This window comes from Cupressus sempervirens, chromosome 3, assembly GCF_028749045.1.
Source record: "Cupressus sempervirens isolate cs-2001-9-10 chromosome 3, ASM2874904v1, whole genome shotgun sequence".
Lineage (NCBI taxonomy): Eukaryota > Viridiplantae > Streptophyta > Pinopsida > Cupressales > Cupressaceae > Cupressus > Cupressus sempervirens.
The window spans coordinates 1,040,941,385-1,040,963,777 of record NC_143120.1 but is presented as its reverse complement, the minus strand read 5'-3'; the positions used below and the strand labels follow the sequence as shown (position 1 = coordinate 1,040,963,777).

General features: G+C 35.7%; 1 protein-coding gene across 2 annotated transcripts in view; it reads right to left on the bottom strand.

Moving 5' to 3' along the window:
• Window positions 1–2,621: 2,621 nt before the first annotated feature.
• LOC149570284 (mitogen-activated protein kinase homolog MMK1-like) overlaps window positions 2,622–22,393 on the bottom strand; it is a 42,726-nt gene continuing 22,954 nt past the window's right edge. For both annotated transcript variants that reach the window (XM_089822917.1, XM_089822916.1), the window contains exon 6: window positions 2,622–3,660. In XM_089822917.1, coding sequence (XP_089679043.1) covers window positions 3,488–3,660 — 173 coding nt within the window. In that variant the 3' untranslated portion in view covers window positions 2,622–3,487. The remainder of the gene's footprint in view (window positions 3,661–22,393) is intronic.

Below are 22,393 nucleotides of genomic sequence, written 5' to 3'. Positions count from 1 at the left end.
ATTAGGATACTCTTTTTGGCAAACTTCCGAGTTCTGCGAACAAAATTTTCATCAGAGCAGTGCAAGTCAAGATCAACTTTTTGGGGCACAAGCCCTAATGTAAGATTGTACCCCCGCTATCTAGGTAAAGTTCGACCTGTTGGAAATATAAGAGTAACTAAGAGGGGAGGGGTGAATCAGTTACTAGTAAAATAAATCCCAAATCCCTTATATGTCAATACAAAATAAAGTCTGAGAACTGAATACTGTTGATGCTCGGCAAACACACATAAAATGTTATAACTCGGTAAGTATCGATTATGCAAATCTTTAAATGTTATCTGTGATTATCATTACTTTAACTTAGTTGCAAACACATAAAAGAAAATAGCATAAACACATTTGACACAAGGATTTAACGTGGAAACCCAATTTGGGAAAAACCACTAATTGCAACTAGTTATTGTTTTCACTCTTCTGGAGTGAGCCCTGTTAGAAGCCAATCTTGTTAAAAGTTACAAAACACATTGTTAGGTGTGACCTTATTAAAAGATTTAATCACCCTGTTAGAAGTAGTCTTGTTAGAGGTCTTAAGACAATTCAATAGAACTGCCACCTTGTTAGAGGATTTACAAATAACTGTTAAGCCAACTCTGTTAAGAGATTTAAATCACTGCTACAATAGTTAGAGAGTAACAATGAAATAACCTGATTTGAATGCAACTGAATTGCTAATTACAAATCTCTGTTCTGGCTTGTACTTGATCCTTCCTGATCGAATATATATTTTTTGCTCCACAAGGATATTCTGCTTATCCTTCAAATTCGCTTCCTCTCTTCATCATTAAATCTTGAATACATTCATAACTTCTCACTTACATTGAGTCCACAACTTGACCTTATATCTTTCATATTGTCAAGTTGGCTCATATACAACTTAGAATAATTAATATTCATCATCTCAGTCGACTAGAACCAATAGATAAATCAATTAAGCTTAATATGCCAAAACAAAAAAATCCTTCATTAGCCGACTCAACTCAGTAGACACTAACTCAAAAACGATTTACTGTGTTAACCAACAAAAGCTCTGTTAACACTGCAAACTCGCAAAGATCCTTTGGCAACCAAGTGAGCTCAATTAACACTGGTTCCATCCAACTTTTCTTTCATTAACCGAGTGAGTTTAGCTAACACTCATCTTTTGCTAACTTTCCTTTGACGCCCAAATGAACTTGGTAGATACTACCTTCTAAACTAGGCAAACACAGGAACGCTCGGTAGACACAGAAAATTGTTTTCACTGCCCAAGTGAGCTCAACATACACTAACTGATAATGATACGACATGTGTAACATCAAAGACAATACACAATTAATCAATTGTATCCAACACGACCTACTCTTAGAGGGATATATGTTTTTTGGATTTTCTCTATTTCGACATTTCCAATACAGAACAAGTTGCAAAATTTCTCAAAACTGTACACAAGCATCAGAAAACAGGTATTTCTAGATTAGTTCTATCATGAGGTATGCATCTTATTTCATCTAATTTCAAGCATTTCCAAATTTATATTATTTATTCAATATCAACTCTAAAAACAACAAATGAATAGTGGTGAATGTTATAAGCATAGTTAAAACTCCATTTTTTTTACCCTATTCAATAAGTATGTGATAGAATGTCATATCTAGGGATATTGAATTATTTGATTGTAAACAAGAAACCATACTCAACCAATTTTCTTAAAACACAAGGTGAATAAAATGAAAGCTAACAAGGGGCATTCTAGTGGGCCATGAACCATATATATTATTCATATGGTGATAAGACACCACTCTAAGTCATTTGACTAGTATTACCAAATTAAAGTGAGGGAAGACAAAGAGTGTTAAGGGTTCAATTATAAGAGTATGGTGATAATAGTGATAGTACAAAGTACACTGCTTGCAATTGTAAACCTTGGCCAGGGTGGTGTTATGCAATGGCACAACGATCGTCAATCACATGAATTGAGTGTACACATCTAGTCACCAAATGTGATTGCCACACGTGTAGATGTCTATAAGGTGTGATAGACTAAGATTGACTCGACTAACAACAATAAGACAAATAAACTTGTTTTTGCACTTCTCTTATAGGGTTAGGTCTCTTTTGAAAGGAAGTCGTGCAGAAGACCGAGAGGTCAATGGATAAGAGGTAAAGCCTTTGATAATGCCCTCCTCCTTGAAAAAACATCAAGATCAATATTAAAAAAGAATAAAGATCATCTACAATTTCTTGCATTTGGGTGGTTAAATCAATTATCCAATTAATTTCTTGTTAGATTATTCGATATTTCTAATTTTCAATTACTCAAATGTCTTGTGAAGGCACTTACTTTAATATTGTATTTTTCTTTATACGGAAGTTGGTTAATCAGATTACTAGAAGTTATCATATTGACGGGCAGTTACTTTGTGTCAAGTAGTTATTTGAAATGTTCTTTATTTCATGTGAATTGTTCGGCATTGTTTTACATTAAAGTAGTTAAGTTTTAGCATGTTACATTTTTCATCTGCATTTACAGCTGAGACTGTTGCGGGAGCCATTTAAAAGATTCCCCTTTCCACTCAGGCAAACTCTTTACAGTTCCATCATCCCTTCAAAACTTAGGTCCAACATATTATTTTGTCAAATTTGTTGTATTCCGAAACAATAAACCTATGGTACTTGTAATTGTGCTTTAGCAAATCCTAGGCAATTGGGAGCTTATTACAAATCTCTGAGAAATTATTTTAAGACTTGCGGTCAAAATGTTGTAGAGTTGACAAAAAAACATATTAAACATTAATCTTAGGGGCACTTTAATCTCCCACATTTTCAAACTGAAATTCTTGCCGCCTTTATTCTTCAAACATCTTTCTCAAATTATAATGTTTTTCCCAAAACCTATCTGCAAGCATCATTAGCATATTCCTTTTCCTCTCGAGTAGGCTATGGGCAAAATTAAACTCTGTCAAAATTCTTGTGTTGATTTTGGCTCCCTATCCTTACTTGCATCTAGTTGCTTCATTATATTTCCTCTCCTCTCTTTATGGTAGTGGGAGTGCAAGTGGCGACATGTCGCCTGATCTAAAATTTAACTGCTCTTGCAGCAACAAAACCCTTTCATTGAATTTATCCTTCTCTGCAGTTAATCTTCTAACTGCTGCTTATATCAACATGGCTTAGTGGATGGTAAGGGCAGCTTCAATAGTACTTGTGTCCTCGAATCTGTGCACCACAAGATGTCCTACCAATTTGCTAGGATTATCAAATATCAAAATACAATATCTGCATATATTTGAAATCAAATATAATATACTTCCTTATTCCTTCTCCAGGCTTGAACATAGTTTTAATATACATATTTACATTACTTTCAGAGTCCATAAATAATGAGAATACAATTACCACAAACAAGAAACTGCCCAGTGTTAGACTTGCCAATGTTGTATAGCACTGCTGGGAATGAAGGTGACTTTTATTGTGCATACTCTGGATTATATACCAGAGCCTCTCTATATATCAGTTCTTTCATCTGTTCCTCTGTGAGATTATTATACTCAGTTTCAAAGCTGAATGGCATCGGACAGGTTGGCTCATCACTCACATCATGCAAATTAGCCAGGTATGGATGAGCAAGGGCATCTTCCACTGTACCAAAATCAGCATCAGTAATTATTTCACCAAATGAAAATCAAACCACTGTTTAAAAATAGCAACAAAATCAATTTAACACAAAAGATAAAGCTCAAAATATATGCAATAACTACCTATCAGTATGCAAACAAAAACCAGTTTGGTTAAATTTATTTTTCAAAATTTCATTTGAATTAACAGGCTGGAAAATAGTTGCATATGTGTTGTTTTATTGATATCCCAAGACACAATCTTAAGTAGATCAAGGGTTGTTTGTACACTATTTAGGTAACAATGGAGGTGAATTTCAAATAGGTGCGAGATATAAAATTAAACCAATTCAAAAGAACCAAAACTCATAAGTTTATAGGCCTCGCAGACAAATTTCTTGTTAGCCGATAGGCTTTCCAAAATGGAAAAACCTTCAACCAGAAAGGTCTCACTTTACTGGAAATGTTAAGCACCGGTATATCTCACATTTTCGGGAAAGGTTTGATGTCCATCTACTCTGGGAAACAATAAATTATGCATTGTCTTCAATGGTGTTGACTATCTGCGGTTGGATGAGAAGAGCTCCCTCATGCAATGAGATGGCCATCAACAGAAAGTAGATTTCTCAGGCATGTAACACCATCAAATTTGAACCCTAGCATGGCCACTGCTACGCAATTCGCTTTCAGTTTTCTCCACTCACTACACATGGTGGGTTATGAGGATCCAACACAACTTAGAGGACTACTGACTAGGGCCAATCTGCTTCCTCTTTAATAAATTCCTCCCTCCACGAAAGCAAGCTCATTTTTCTCTTCATCCTCATCATCGCCTCTTCTTCAATCAGAGAATTTTTCATCAGAATTTTCCCTTTGAAAATCCTCCTCTGTAGGAAGAGGAGTTAGTGGAGATGACCGCACTGTTCACCACCACAGCCTGAGTGGTGGCGTCATTTGACAGTCTCCCCTTATGCCACCACAGCATTGCTTCCCCTGGGTGAAAGAATGCCATGATTGCTGCTGCCCCCAGCAGTGTAGGGGACGAGAGCGCAGTGGATGCTTCTGAAGAGTGACAAAGGGTATGAAATGTCCATGGTGGTGTCCCTGGCGACAGTATAGAGGTTGGGATGGTACAGTAGTAGATGAACCTTCAAGGGGACGCAGCAGAAGTGACAGTTTTAGCAGAGGAAGAAGTACTGAAGCATTTGTGAAGGCCTGCCAGTTATAACTTGTCTGTGCCTAAGCTTGTTGTTTTGTGAGAAGCTGTTCCTAATAGTTCTACCCATATTAAAGATAAACAATATATTGGATATTATTGTTTGGCAGTTGGAAAGGAAAGTAACTGTAAGATGGTATTTTTATTATTGGAAAAATGTATAGGAAATATGGGGCAAATACAAAACTCTCAACAAGCCTCTAAATATCAGTCACATCCTTACTACTCTAGATGAGCCTACATGGTACATACTACAAACTACAAACAACAACAAAAAAATCCTTTAAGCCATGCAGTGTATGTTTCGCGCTGATGATCATTTGGACATGGATAATATCAATTAACATTTATTGCCTGGGTTTGTGACATTCTTTATTTTTCGATTGATGAACTCTAAGTTTAACCACACTAACTTGATAAGACAACACGAGAAAAACCTATCTCCAACACTTGAAATGCTCAGCAAGGACCAACACATACAAACATCCACCATCATAGCTATTTTCCTGTTTCCTCTGAGACAATGTGAGTGCCATCCTTCAATATAAATAATGGTGTATCTTGTAGGAAAGGAATAGAAACTTCTTTACCATCCAAATATTTCCTGTATTTGAACATAGCATCTTCTTCTCACAATCCTGACTTTCATACGTTGAAGAAAAAGACTTGCAGAAAGCCATACTCATTGCTAGCCGTCATAGAAAAAATACACTTTTTCTGAGTAAATATGTGCCGAACTTGAGATGCTACAATATACCATCATTCAAGTGGATGCTACAGTTCCTAGATAATATATAACTACAAGTTTAAGTTGGTGACAACCTTGGTGTGAACTGAAACATACAGAGATTGTAGCTATGTGCACTTTTAATGTATATATGTGCTAAAAATTAGTTCTTTCTCAACAATGTGGAAATTTGAAAATTATTGCTTGGCAATCTATTGAAAGAGTTGATATCAAAAAATTACATGTAAAATGATAGTCATGACAGAACGTTATGCTGTATCCAATTCCATGGTTTAGGGCTGCCAGACAGTTAAATCTAATCAATCTTAGAATATGCAATAGGGTTTTCAATCTGAGAATTTATTTTACTCATCCACCTCAAACTAGCATATTATCAGTACTTTCTACTATTTTGTGGGACTGAAACTTCCCTTAGCTTTTAATTAAGATCTGATGCTTTTTGGGTTAGGCGTTCTTTATTTACATCTATTTATAAGGTCATACAAGATCAATTCATTAATCATATCTCCTGAAGTAGTCTCACATCTGTAGGATGTAATCAGCTTTTAATAGTGAACCCATGTTCCAGTACTATATATGATTTCCTACGAAACATCTCGCCCTAAAAATTTGGGGTTATGAATGGACCTTGTCTCCTATTGAAGTTGTTACTGAATAAAAATATTTTCTAATCTGCTAAATATGTTTTGGCACATCCATGGAAAAAGTAATAAAATTAAAGAACTCAGGTATCTGCTGTCAACAATTTTAGAAATGAACTTTTGGCTACATCTGATTTCCTACAAACTGTATTGCCCTACAAATTTGGGTCGTCAATAGATTATCTTTCTTAGCGAAGGTAACCTTACAAAAAAGTATTTTCTAATCTTGTAAACATGCTTTGGCACATCCACAGCAACCATATACAAGTAAAGAACTCAGGGCATTTTTGCCTTATGGTGCCAAGCCTTCCTGCAATCACAAGACCACATTTCTCAGTATGTTATACATATTGGCATGAAAATGCGGTTGCTTGAGGGCACAATTTATAATTTGGACATCTCAATGCTGTTGTGTTCAAATCTCTTGGATGGAGCTGGTAACCCTTTCTAAAGTTAGTCCTGCAAATATTGGTCAGTGAAAAGAACATGCTGGTTTACCTTTTACTGGGCCAGGTCACCTGATGGATAATCTTAAAAGATTTGGTCCAAATAAAATCTTGTTTGTCCCTATTTTACTTCATATTGGACTAGTTTTGACAGTAATTTTTATGAGCTATGGTTGATGGGATAAACAGTGTTAGCCGGGGATGTGTCCCCGGCATATTTTCAGCCATCCCCATCCTGGAAACGTCTCGGAGACTTGGGGATACCTAGGGCACTTTGACTTTGACTTCTAGAACGAATTAGACTTTGACTCTCAAAGTAACACAAATTTGGCATATGAATTCTGCTGATTCTTATACTTTAAGGTTCTAACATGTATAAGTACATGCTTTATCCACGTTTTCATAGAAATATTCTAGATTTCTCTATATATTTTAATGTTCCCTATAGTTATATAGCTGTCCCCATTATCTATCCCACCCCCCATGTTGGCAAAAAAATTTGCTGTCCTAGAAACCCATCCTGCTGTCCCCTGTCATCCCCATCCCAAAAACTCGGGGGAACGTAGGAAAAACACACCTGGAGTGCAATTTTTCTTCATGATTAACTAGGTTTAATAGTTGATCCTACAAGCTTTGGTCAACAGAAGAAAAAGGAACACACTTAAATTTCCTGTGATGACATTGGACCAGATTTGACAGTTTAACCAAGAATCATGATGAAATAGGTTGGACAGTTGATCTTATGCTCTTGGGTCAACAGTTGATCGGGATCCTATGAGCTTAAGTCAATAATCATGACAAAACAGATCTGACAGTGGACCCGAGAAGCTCCCTTAAAGACAAATTTCAGTCCATATTATGGATAACCAGTTGATCCTACAATTCTTATTGTCGCTATGAGTTTTAGGCTTTTAGCCAAGAATCATGAAGAAACAGGGTTGACAGTTGATCTTATGAGTTTGGACAATAGTTGATCCTATGAGCTTGGGTCAAGAATCATGCCAAAATAGGATTGACAGTAAATCCTAGAAGCTCTGAAAGACGTAAATATTTCAGTCCATATTATGGACAACCAATTGATCCTGCAATTCTTGTTGTTGCTATCAGTTTTGGTCAGGAATCATGCTAAATCAAGTTTGAAAGTGAATCGTAGAATCTCTGTTAAAAACATTAAATTATCAGTACATGTTATGCATTTGTAAGTTTATGAATTTGACTGTGTAAATATTTTTATTATCTTATCATCATTAGAATAGAGAGAATGGAGAAGAATTGAGAATAGGATGAATCCATATTGTCCTTGGAAGAATCTTTACCAATGCTCCACAGGGATGTGTCACTTGGGCATTTTGGTCCACTCATCCCCAATACAGTACAGGGACGTGGGAATGACATTTTCTAATCTGCAAACCCATTCAAAAACTGCCAAAAAAAGGGTACAGATTCCGAAACGGTGGCTGAAGTCTGCAGGGGACAGCAGGATGAAAATTCATAGTGGGTATGGCCTAGCTGTCCCTTAACCATTCTTGACAGCCCAGCCACTTAAAGTGGCATTTGAAACTTCAAAAACATTTATTTTAAGATGCCTCCATTCGGTCGGCCCCATATTTAATATTTTATTGTTTAAGATGCCTCCATCTAGTGATGAAGAGGTGATTCTCAAGTTCTCAATTTAAATTTTAAATAGCAAAGTAGAGCTCTTATCTCTTCATTATTTAATAAGATTTTTTTTGTGTTCAACTCAGGTGAAGGATGGCTTCTTTAAGGCCCTTGCAAAAATGACAATGAAGATGATGCTACTAAACTTTGTCGTCAGTGGCTTCTGTTCACCAATCTTTGTGGTCCAAGCAGATCAAAGGCGAGGACTGATAGAGCTACGTTAGCTCAAAATGACCTTATTGAAGATGATGACAATGAAAATGATGCTACTAAACTTTGTCATCGGTGGCTTGCATTCACTAATCTTTGTGGTCCAAATTTTGGCAGATCAAAGGCAAGGACCCTAGATTAGCTTAAAATGACCCTATTGAATAGTGGACATTGAGCTGAACATATTCCTCGTTCATCTTCTTTCACAGCTTGTTAGTTCCTTTTCTGCAAAAGAGGAATTGGTCTAGTATATAGCTTCATCCAATAAATCAAGAGGAAAAACCTTACCTCTAGAGGATCAAAGAAAATAATGGTTTCACAATGCATTGTGGCTACAAGATCAGCAAATGTTGGGACCTAAATCCCAAAGATTCTTTGCATATCAAGGAGGATGCCACTGTTATCGGTACAAATAGTTGTTAACATGTGATTAATGTGTCCGAAGGGGTAGGCAGTTTGAGTACTTGGTTGATCTAGATGGTTCGTCGCAACCCTTCAACACTTTATATTCTATGGACTTGTATTCAATCATCATCAGTGCGAATGAATGAGTAACTTTGTCATTGTGAATCTGAATACATGAATGTAAGCAATTCCCAGGATTAATAAACAAGTTGTCAAGTTCTCTGATACTGTGTTGTGTTGCATCATATTACTTTCTATACTACCTGTTTTGTATGTGTTAAAACTGTTACCTGAAGCAGTAAACAGCCACACCTTCAGGAATGCTTGGGGTTCCATTGGTTGAGGAAGATCCTCATCCTGGCAGTGACTCAGATTCTGGTTCTGATTCTGATTTAGTCTCCTGAACCTACCATGTGTTGTTGATGGACAGCTATATATACTCATATCTTGACAATATGATTATTACAGACAGCTGATTGTGGAGTTGGACTTCTATGTTTATTGTTCAGTAGTTTGGTTATAAAACTATAGTATGTCTACTATTTACATTTCAATATTTTATGTCATTTCATGCTTGAAACTTGGAGCCTTTGTGCAGTTTGCTATATGTATGTCATATATGGACAATGAAAGCATTTGAATGTTGATTTGCTATGTACTAAGCTTCTCGAATGTCCATGGCAAATGGTTTATCAATGTTATGATAAGCATATTGAAATTTCTCTCTATATTAAAATTCCCTAATTTTTTAACTGGTCATCCTTGTCGTTCCCTAACAACCATTCGAGAAACACATCCTAGTGTCCTTTGCCATCCTCATCCCCAAAACTACCTACAGCATAGATCTTTAAGCAATCGAACTGGGAACCTATAAACTCTTCTAACAACTCTCATTTTTCTCCATACCAAATCAGGCTTCCCTCAAGGCAATTAGACCTATGAGTTTCTACGTAAAAATAACATACATTAATGGTAATGCTCTATCTGAATCTCTTCATGATAGTGAATCTTATGAATTTTGGATCAAGAATCATGATGGAATCGCCTTGGTAATTAATCCTATAACCTAGTCCAAACCACTACCATCCCATTAACAAGGCTCACACATTTACCAAAATATGCAACCCAACCAAACTATAACCAAAATATCTCATACATCAATGATTTGTGATGGGGTAAAGGATTGCAAAACTGATCATGAAATGTGGACCAAACTGAAAGATATCTATGGAGGAGATGACAATGTAAGAAGAGCCAAAGCAGAAAGCCTCAAAGGACAATTTGACCAAATGAGAATGAGAAAAGATGAAAACATTGCAAAATATGTGGGAAGGATCAAGGCCAGTGTAAGTGCAATCAAAGCATCTGGAGGAGACATTAAGGAGGAAACTGTTGTAAGTAAAGTGCTCAGAACTCTTCTTCCTATTTATGCAATTAGAGTGTCTGTTATTCAAGAAATGAGATGTGATCCAAATAACAAATTAGGCTTGGATGCTCTAGTAAGAAGACTGACAGCTTTTGAACTATTCAACTATGATAACTATGTTCCTACTTCAAAGAATATTGAATCTGCAATCAAAGCTAGACTTTCACTCAAAGAAAAAGGGTAAGAAATCAAACTCCAATCAATCAAGAAGTGAAGAAGATGGAACATCAGAAGAAAGTTCAGACAGTGATCTTGAAGTTGTTGAAGCCCTACTTGCAAGGAAGTATTCCAAAGGAAGAGGAAAGTACAAAGGTAAAGTTTCTTTGATCTGCTTTTCTTGTGAAAAAGTTGGTCACATTGCTGTTAGGTGTCCAAATAAGGAAATCAAGAGAGAAGAAAAGCAATAAGCATAAAGGCAAGAAGGACTCCAAAAACTACAAGAACTACAAGGACAAAGGTAAGAAATCTTGTTTTATAGCTAAAGATTCTGATAACAATGAAGATGAAATGGTATATATTACTACGAAAAATGAATTTGATGATGAAGGAGATAAGATGGCACTTATCTCTCACGTTAGCAAAAATGATATATGGATTATTAACAATTGCTGTTCACATCATATGACTGGCGAGAACACAAAATTTGAGCACATGGAATATTATGATGGAGGTAGTGTGAGATTTGGAAACAATGAACCTTGTAACATAAAGGAAAATGATGTATCTTATTAACAAAAGAACTTGTATGTGACAATGCTTATTGGGTAGTGTGAGATTTGGAAACAATGAACCTTGTAACATAAAAGGAAAATGATGTATCTTATTAACAAAAGAGCTTGTATGTGACAATGCTTATTGGGTTGAAGGACTAAAGCATAATCTACTGAGTGTGGCACAGTTGAATAACATTGGATTCAAGTCAGAATTCATAAATGGACAGGCCAAACTACTGGATGGAAAAGGAAATTTGGTTGGATCTGGAAAGTAAACAAAAGGTAATCTATTTTATCTTGATCTCAATGATTGTTCATGTTTTATTGCTCAAGTAGAGAAAAGATGGTTATGGCACAAAAGGCCATGTCATGTAAACTTTGATAATCTAGTAAAGATAAGCAAACATAGAAGAGTAAGAGGTATTCCTAATTTGAAGAAGCCTGACATGAGTTTATGCACGAATTGCCAAATTAGTAAGATGGAAAAGACTAGCTTCAAAAGCAAAAACTGTCAGTCAGAAGAAGTCTTGGAAATTGTTCATACAGATTTATGTGGACCTATTGGAATAGAAAGCTATAGTGGAGAAAAGTTTTTCATTCTTTTTGTTGATGACTATTCTAGAATGATGATAGTAATGTATCTAAAAGAAAAATAGAAGCCTTTCAAAAACTCAAGTGGTATCTGACAAGAGTAGAAAAGGAAATTGGAAAAAGGTTGAAATGCCTAAGATCAGACAGAAGTGGTGAATTCATCTCTCATGAATTCAATAATTTCTGCATTGAAAGAGGAATCAAAAGACAAGTATCAGCCCCTGGTACACCACAACAGAATGGTATAGCTAAAAGAAGAAACAGATCTATCATGGATTGTGCAAGAACCCTGATGATTGAAAAGAAGATTGCTCTCAAATACTGGAAAGAAGCTATGAACACTGCAGTTCATACCTTGAATAGAGTACAGTTGAAGAAAAATTCAAACAAAACACCTTATTAGCTATGGTATGGCTACAAACCTAATGTAAGTTACTTGAAAGTATTTGGTAGCAAATGTTATATATTGAAAGAATCTAAAAAAGGTAAATTTGATGTAAAAGGTGATGAAGGCATATTTCTAGGATACTCCTGCAAAAGTAAAACATACAGATGTTTGAATTTGTCTACTCATAAAATTATAAAAAGTGCACATGTTAGAATTGACGAGTTTTCAGAAAACAGTGAAGAAGAAAGCAACAAGGAGCCAAAAGATTACAGAAGATTTGTTTACTATGAACCTGATACCCTACCAAATCTATCTAAAAGAAAGGAAGCTTCACCTCTCGAGTCCCCAACGGTTACCAAGTTGTAGACAATGCAACCCAAACTACAACATGAAGGACCCGAGTCACAATCAGAGGCTACCGAACTAGTTCAAACCAAGCCTGATGGACCCAAGTCACAGATAGAAGGACTCGAGCTTGACACTGAAACTCAAGATGAAGATGGTGGAACTCATTCAAAGACCAAAGAGCCTGTGTTAGCAAAAGATATGTCAGAAGGCATCATGCACCTGATTAGATCATTGGAGACAAATCAAATGGAACAATGACAAGAGGCAAACTATAAAGGTACATGTTTACTTGCTAAATTTGAATTGGATTGAAGCAATGAATGAAAAGATAGAACAGATAGAAAAGAACAAAACTTGGACTCTTGTTCCTAGACCCAAGGATAAAAATGTAATTAGTACAAAATAGGTATTTAGAAATAAGTTGAATGAAGATGGAAAAGTTTCAAAAAACAAAGCAACATTGGTGTGCAAAAGTTACTCTCAAGAAGAAGGTATTGACTATGGTGAGACTTTTGCTCTTGTGGCAAAACTAGAAGGTGTTAGAACCTTACTAACATATGCAACACATAGAGGATTTAAAGTATATCAAATGGATGTCAAATCTGCATGCTTGAATGGAATTCTTGATGAAGAAGTTTACATTGAACAACTAGAAGGTTTTGTAGATCCTAGCAAAAGGGACATGGTCTGCAAATTACACAAAGCATTATATGGTCTCAAGAAAGCCCCCAGAGCTTAGTATGAAATACTTCATAATTACTTGGTACAGATTGGCTTTAAAAGGACAAATGATAACAGTAGTCTATATATCAAGGAAGGACAAGACAAGAAGATTGTGTTGGCAGAAATATTTGTTGATGATACTCTATTTACAAGAAATGATGATTTGTGCAAAGCATTTTCAGAAGAAATGAGTAAAGAATTTGAGATGTCCATGTTTGGTGAGATAAAATTCTTTGTTGGATTGAAGATACAACAGAACAAAAATGGTATCTACATCACTCAATCTAAGTATATGAAGGAGATACTGAAGAAATTTGGAATGGAAGATTCAAGACCAGTTGGAACCCCTATGTCTACTGGACATAAGCTCTCCAAAAATGATGATTCCAAAGAAATAGATTAGACCACATATAGATCAATAATTGAAAAATTGCAATATGTAGTAAACACAAGACCTGATATTGCTCTAGCAGTTGGAATAGTGGCAAGATTCTTAGCAAATCCCAAAGAAAATCACATGATGGCAATCAAAAGAATCATGAGATATTTGAAAGGTACTGAAGACTATGGTTTATGGTATAAACTTGAAGGCAATTTGGACTTGAAAGTATTTACTGATGCTAATTGGGCAGGAAGTATTGATGACAGAAAAAACACTAGTGGTGGAGCATTCTTTCTTGGTAAAAGACTAGTATCTTAGACAAGCAAGAAGCAAAATTGTACATCTCAATCCACAGCAAAGGCATCATATGTGGCAGCAGCAGTCAATTGTTCTAACATTGTTTGGTTCAAACAACTGTTAAAAGCAATGAAGGTAAAAATCAAAAATCCAGTAGTCATATACTGTGACAACAACAGTGCAATCAATATATCAAAGAATCCAGTGATGCATACCAAAACAAAGCAGATTGCAATAAAATATCACTTCTTAAGAGAATTGGTGCAAGAAAAAGAAGTCAAATTGGAGTATGTTAATACAAAGGAACAGATTGCAAACATATTCACCAAGTCATTACCTAAGGATGCATTTTTTTATCTAAGAGGTAAGCTGGGTCATTCCCCTATCTGAAATTCACTAAATGAAGTTTAGTGAATGCATCAACCAGAACCTGCTGAAGATGAATCAGTTGGTGCAGAATTAGCAATTGCAGATGAATCAGTACTTAAGGTACATTGGTATTCATAGAATTATTGTCTTTGGCATGTGTTGTCAAAGAGGGAGAAGTTTACTGTCATATCTCTGAGAAATTTTTGGAACCAGAATGAAGTAAGGAACCAGAGAGGGAGAAGTTTTCCAAAGAAGAAGTTTGTTGAAAGAGGGAGAATGTTATGAATGAACTTGGTAACAGTTGTTGCAAACAGAATCCAGTAAAAGGAAGAGCTCATACTGACAGAGGGAGTTTTCAAGTCTAAATCCAAAATTTCATTGTGCTATGACATGTCGTGTTGCCATCAATGCCAAAGAGGGAGATCGTTGGATACAATTGATTAATTGTGCATTGTCTTTGATGTTACGCAAATGTCATATTATTATCTGTCAGTATATGCTGAGCTCACTCGGGCAGTGAAGACAGTTTTCTGTGTCTACCGAGCACTCCTATGTTTGCCTAGTTTAGAAGACAATGTCTACCAAGTTCACTTAGGCGTCAACGGAAAAGATGTAGAAAATAAGTGTTAACCGAGCTCACTTGGTTAATGAAGGAAAGTTGGATAGAACCAATGCTAACCGAGCTCACTCAATTGCCAAAGGATTTTCACAAGTTTGCAGTGTTAATCGAGCTTCTGTTGGTTAACAAAGGAAATCGTTTCTGAGTCAGTGTCTACCGAGTTGGATCGGCTAACGAAGGATTTTCTTATTTTGTTGTAATAGGCTTAATTGATTCATCTATTGATTCCCGCCGACTAAGGTGATGAATATTGATTATTCTAAGTTGTATTTGAGCCGACATGACAAAGTGGAAGATATAAGGTCAAGTTGCAATTTCAAAGAGTGTAAAAATATGATATTATTGAAGATTTAGTGATGAGAAGAGGAAGCGAATTTGAAGGATAAGCAGAATATCCTTGTAGAGCAACAAAGCTATATTCGATCAGGAAGGATCAAGTACAAGCCAAAATAGAAATCTGTAATCAGAAAATCAGTTGCATTCAAATTAAGTCATCTCATTGTTACTTTTTAATCATTGTAGAAGTGATCTAAATCTCTTAACAGAGTTGGCTTAACAATCATTTGCAAATCCTCTAACAAGGTGGTAATTCTATTGAATTGTCTCAAGACCTCCAACAAGGCCACTCCTAACAAGGTGATTAAATCCTCTAATAGGGTCACACCTAACAGTGTGTTTTGTAACCTTTAACAAGGTTGGGTCCTAACAGGGCTCACTTCAAAAGAGTGAAAATAGTAACTAGTTGCAATTGGTGGTTTTTCCCAAATTGGGTTTCCACGTTAAATCTTGGTGTCTAATGTGTTCATGTTATTTTCTTTTATATGTTTGCAACTCAGTTAGAGTAATGGTAATCACAGACAACATCTAAAAGTTTATATGTTAAGCATATACCAAGCTAATTCAGTTGCTACCGAGTTACAACATTTTAGTGTGTTTACTGAGCTTCAGCAGTATTTAGTTTTCAGTTTGCATTTCTATACTGCCCATGGGGTACTTTTGCATACTCTATTTTATCATTTGGTCTATGTAATGCTCCTGCAATATTCCAACGAGTAGTTATTAGCATATTTGTTGATACATCACATGATTGTATGGAAATATACATGGATGACTTCACAACATTTGGAGTCACTTTTGAGGAAGAAATGGTGAATCTTGAAAAGGTTTTGGTAAGGTGTCAAGAACATAATTTGGCACTTAATAGTGAAAAATGTTTCATGCTCATGCAAGAAAGTGTGGTACTTGGTCATTTCATAAGGGATCTGGGATTTATTTTATTAGTAACTGTTTCACCCCTCCCCTCTCAGTTACTCCTTTTATATTTCCAACAACTGTCACCTAACCCTAAAACCCGGCTTCCTGGATAATAGAGCCCTCTGTAACAAAACAAGGCTACATTCATTACAAAGAAATAAAAAAAAACCATTTACTGCCAAAACAAGGCATACCTCTAGACCTACACACAAAAGATTTTATTCCAAATTAAAACACAAAAAGCTAATGTGAAATCCCCCATTAATGATAAAATCTTACACTTAAAAAAAAGTATTATAATCAATGTCCCTATTTAGTTGAGATGATTAAATAATTAAGACTATACTAATACATCTTAGTTAAGTTAAAATGATATTATCTAGTAATTAAATTTATTACTAAATGTTTATTGAATAATAAATATTATACATTAGATTATAAATTGAATATGTTAACTACAACTAATATTAATTAAAGATGCCATAAAAGAAGATAATCTATCATATATACACTCCTATAATCTCTTACACTACTTTTTAATACTCTCCTATATATACTAAACCAGATAAAACTAACCAAAAAACTAAATAATTACTAACTATACTAAATAATCCTAAGTAATGATGCATCCTATTATATGACATGCCTGATCACAAAACATGTACTATAAGTACAAGGTGTGGGCAGAAAGGAAAAGGTACCGAAAAAGATATAAAAATAAAACCATCTTCAAATAAGCACAAGGAGATAGACCAACGAAAACAAAAAAGAAAGAAAATAAAAACAAATAGTGGAAATCACCAATCCCATATGTTTGAATCATTATTTCAGCCATTACAATTGGCATTAGCCATAAAATACCCAAATGTAATTAAACTTACCTTATAACTAATATTCCATGAGGAACCCACCAAAGGAAGATATAAGATATGAAAACATAAAGAAAATACATGGAATATATGGACGGCATTAAAAATACATTAAATAAAAGAAAGATAGTTTACGTGGAAAGCATAAAGGATAAAAATTAGTAAAAGATACACATAGCATGTTATGCTTAAATATCTACTTCTAAGGTTGATAATTAAATATTTGAATTTGGGAATATATATATATAAAGAGAGAACTTGTGATAAGGTATATAACAAAACTATAATTCCGCATATATGCTGATGTTTATAATATATAAATATTAAAATAGAATAAATAATAATCTCAGTTATTAAAAAAAACAGATTCAAATTCTTACATTATTAACTTGAGGAAGGGGATCAATGTTGTTGAGATTAATTATTAAATATAACTTCTAGAATTATTATCATTATTATGAATCAACAATTTATTTTCAATATTATTATTTCTTTGTATTTAAGGAGGGGAGTCGAGGATGCCATCAAGGAGAGGCTCAAGTTAATTCCAACGAATGGATGTATCATAATAGAGGGTGGGGGTCAAGGTTCCGTAAATCTTTGCGAAACGGACTTGGACCTATAAACTTTGAGGGAATATCTATTGAGGATTGGTGTCTAAGCAACTTGATTACATCTGAAGCCTCCTTCAAAGAACCTAAAGATAAATCTCCAATGTTATCATTATATGAAAGAGTATAGTATTAACAAGGAGGGACTTATACAAATCCAAATTTTGGATCTTATCCTAATAAAGGGTGGGGGTCAACTTCCCGTAAATCTTTGTGAAATGGGCTTGGACCTGTAAACTTTGAGGGAGTCCATAGATGGTGTCTGGGCAACTTGGATGACATCTGTAACCTTCAATTGTAAAGCCAAATAATATTTATCATTTGATAACTAAAATAACTAGTATGAACATTTTGATTGATTAAATAATCACCTATAATAATGGACTCTGAAAGGGGACATTACAGCTAAACCAATAATAGGATACTTGGCTTATTTGTTCTTCTTCTATACGATTGGCCCTTGAACTTCATCTCCTCAGGAGAAGCAACCACCAATTTTCTTTTATGCTTGGCCCTTATTGCTCCCAAGATCGTCCTTTCCCTCTTCTACTTCTCCACTTCCCTTGCTTGGACATGGCCCTTCGGCAGCTCCCACTCATCATAAGCCTCGTTGTGTCAGTTTTTCATATTAAATTGGCGCTCCACACAATAAGTGACTGAAAATCTTGCCCACAGTCTCCCAACACACGTGAGGCTTCCTCAATGGCTCTAAATTCTTCCTCCATTTAGGCAACCATGACAATGGGGCCAAGCCCCCTCATCCATTTGAGCTTTATAGATGCTTTTAATACCCATACAACTTCCTCCTTGGACCCCAGTTCTAGCGCTGAAACCAACACCATGGAAACAATATCAATATTCAATCTGTTCTTCTACTCTAAATTCAAATATTCCTCACCCAAAAAAAGGCTGATTATCTACCAAAACTGGGGATCATCAATGAGGGAGATACTCTTCAATCTCTTCCTAGTGATATCTCCTAGGAAGCATTGTTGTTGCCTCGTAGTGCACAAGGTGAAATTTTCTTCCATTCTACTTTCAACCACTCCTACTTAGCCATGTGAAAAAACAGGGGACAGCCAAACATAACAATTCCCAGGGCTTAATTGACATCTCTGCCATCTTCTCACGTGTTTCCCTTAACTTTCTCTAGACACTTCTCCAAATTGAGTACCAAGAAACTCCATGTGGCATACACGTATGTCTTGTATGAGGGAGCCGTCTAATCATTATACACTCTCATTAGAAAAGCAGTCTCCAATCTCCCATTCATGCTCATTATTATCATCAATAATAACCGAGTTATTCATATAAATAATTGAAGGTGGCGCCATTATTATCATCAATAATAACCTAGTTCTTCATATAAATAATTGAAGGTGGCTTTGCATTAAACAGGGCCAAAAATCACTCTTGCTCAAACCTCTTTTTCTTCCCTAAAATATTCTATACCACCCATCGTTTGAGGTATACAAGGCTTGATCTAGGGTGTGAAACTCTACCCCTCGATTTAGTGATCAGCAGCCATGTATTTTATGCTAGATCCTTATTGTCCACATTCTAGAAATCCTCCATCTAATCAACCCTTGATGTGTCATTCAATGATATAGGAAATTTGGACATTCTGTATATGATCTTGTTACCTTCATGATCACATGCGTGATTTTAAAGTTTACAAAGGAACCAATTAAAGAATTGGTTTTCTTTATATACCAATTTAGGTGCCACATTCTAGTTTCACCCTTGCTAATAGCATTCAATATAACCTGTAAGTCCCCTTCCAAATGAAACCTTTCCACAGTCATTCTTTTAGCAGCCTTAACTGCACAGAGAGAAGCTTGAAGTTTCGCTTTATTGTTGGTCCCATCCCCAAGACATTTAGCTCCCAACAACAATATATTGCCTTGAGAATCTCTAGCTGCAACCCTCCACCTGACGAGCCTAGATTGCGTTTAGAAGCACTGTCAAAGTTCATTTTGATCCAACCTTTCTCCAGTGGAACCCATTCCTTACTGCCTCTTGGTCAACATGATTAACCCTATACTGCCCATTAATAAGCCAAAGCTTTTAGACTTTGACTATATAAACATTTTCCAACAATGTTTACAAACATATTTTATGATTCATCAGCAACATAGAGAAAAAAGGGAGAAGTGAATGAATCATAGAATATGATACAAAATGTTGCTAATCAAATCTTCTTTTACTCAAATCAGAACTTATAACCTGTGGCTAACAGGTCGTATTTTTCTCCATTTCAAACCGAGTTGCCCTCTGGGCAGTTAGTATTATGACATTTGATTAAAAAGCATACATCAATGATAATGCTTTCTGAAACTCTTCATACTAGATCAAGTCACCATTTGGGCAGTCAATTCTGTGAGCTCTTGTGAACCCACAAATTCAGAAAAACAATAGAATTTATTCAGAGAGGAAACAACATGCACATGACCAAATTCTTGCATCAATATTGCCCAAAGATTTCAAAGAAGAAATAGCATAAAGAAAGTGGTGATAGAAAATCATTTTACTTGAAAATTTGTTTTGTGAATTGTATAGAGCCATGAAATTTCTGATATGGGCTGGCTAAGATCTTAAGCCTTTGGTATACTTACAGGTTGTTGTATTATGAGGACAGATTAAAATTTTTGGTGGTACAAAAACAATGCACACTAAAGCAAATGAGTGTGGGGTCTTTCAATGAGTGGTCCCATTTGTATTTCCATTTCTTCTCTCCTCCCTATCCTTTTTTTTAGTTTAGACCCTGATTAAGCTTAATTATTTAGTGTTTTTGTCTTTCAACGATTCAAATTAGTAATGACTGGGTGCCCTCTAAAGCTTGTTCTAGATTCTCTTAAAATCCATGTGAGAGTTTCGATGAGTCTCCTATTGAGAACATGATAGAACCCTCTTTTGATATAATTATACACCATTTATATATTCGATGCTTCAATTGGTGCATTCCTAATTTAAATTGGTGCATTCCTAACATGTTGATCTTAGTTTTCTTGTACTAATCTATTATTTCTTCATCCAGAAAAGTTATAGAGATTTTTTCACAATGGAATCCTTGTTTAAAACTTTTTTTTTCTTTCTATTAAGTATAAGATAAGTCAAAAAAGGATTAACAGCAACTCAAAAGAGTATCAGAGTATAGACAACATAAGCGGAAATGGTATCTAAGATTTGGACCTGTTCAGATCATATCATAGTTTTAAACATCAGGCCATCAAATATCAAAAAAGAGCTGTAACAAAATATCTAAGTTTAAATAAACTCATTCTACTATCCAGGCAGTCCAAGCAGCATACCCTTCAGTCCACCTGAATCGCAGCCCTTCTTCGCTGACGACATTGAAGGGACTGTTGAGTATGGCTGTAGGAGGTACTGCAGGAGGCCTAGGTACATGGTTAAGAGTGACAATGGGTCTCCTTCCAGTTCTGAGCTCAGCAGCGTTATGTACAATAATCAGGATATTTTCAGCTCTGTTGTTGGGGATCATCCTATTAACCACTTCATCAATTGTGGTATAGTTCAGGCTCCTGTTGTCCTCAACTCTGACAGCCTACCTTGGCACCATTTACAGTGGAGTTAGTGTTACTGGCTCCATTTGTTCAGTAGGGGTGGACTGCCCATTGTCTCTGGAAGTACTAGGAACTCATCAGCAGGGGGGTGTACGATTGGCCACTCTTTTCTTCATAATGATCTGGTTTAACATCTCTTTCAAAGTACAGTCAGTCTCTTCATCTCCTTTACCTTTTGAATGCATGCCAAATCCAAGATCTTCTTTCTTGAGGATCTCTGTACATTCCTTAATGACTTTATGGAATTTGTGTTCCTTAACCTTGAAATTGATGGAGACCTACAAACAAATATGTCTAATAATGAGTCACCGTGGAGACCCAGTAAGAACCCTATGTCTACTCTTAAAAATATCCTCATTTCTAAGAATCCACAAATGCCAAACCAGTAAAGAAGAGAATGTAGCCTAGATAGTGTTAGAAGATTTGGATAGATCAGGAATATGACCAGAAATAACATGAAAAAGGGAAATATGGTATCCAATTTTAATGCCAAACAACATCCAAACCCCCTTGGCAAGGAACAATCAGAGAAAATATATTCAACCGACTCAGGTGGGTGACATACAATACATGAGTAAGGATTTCCATGAGGCATATAAACAGGGATTTTATGAAGCAAGACTTGCCAAAGAAAACAGAGGATCTTGGGTTCCACGGGTCTATGCCAAAGAGAGTGTAAGCACTTAGTCCAATAGGATTGTTCAAGGTTGGAACTCCATTTGCAATTGAGATGATTAATGATAATCTGAGAGTCAGATAACAAATTGTAAATATATTTAGTTTTGGTTTCCACTATGGGGAGCCATCAGGCCATTTGAGGACAGTTAGTCTGTTAGTGATTCTGCAACAGTAAAGGGTAAATTAGCTTGGACCTGGGCTTCCTTTAAAACAAAGTAGGTTCTCTTATGTGAGGATGGTAAGAGAAATTTAACGGCAAGCTCCTCCCAAAGAAGCAAATGGTCATCCTTGATTAAATCACTAAACTTGGAGATACCAAGCCTGCACCAATGTTTAGCAGAGCATCCTTGCAGCAAGGCTAATGGCTTACTATTTCTCTCAAGGTTCCACCGTGGGGATTTCTCACCACAGAGTTTAAATGAGTCATTAGTCAATTTTGCTACTTCTATCCGATGTCTGACTTGTTCCTGTCCTTTCCATATTGCCTTGGACACCTTGGATCCACTCACTCTGACTCTCCATTTACCTAATAGGAGATCATGGATGTTTACGTTCTTCCATGATTTCCCTAACTGAGGAAC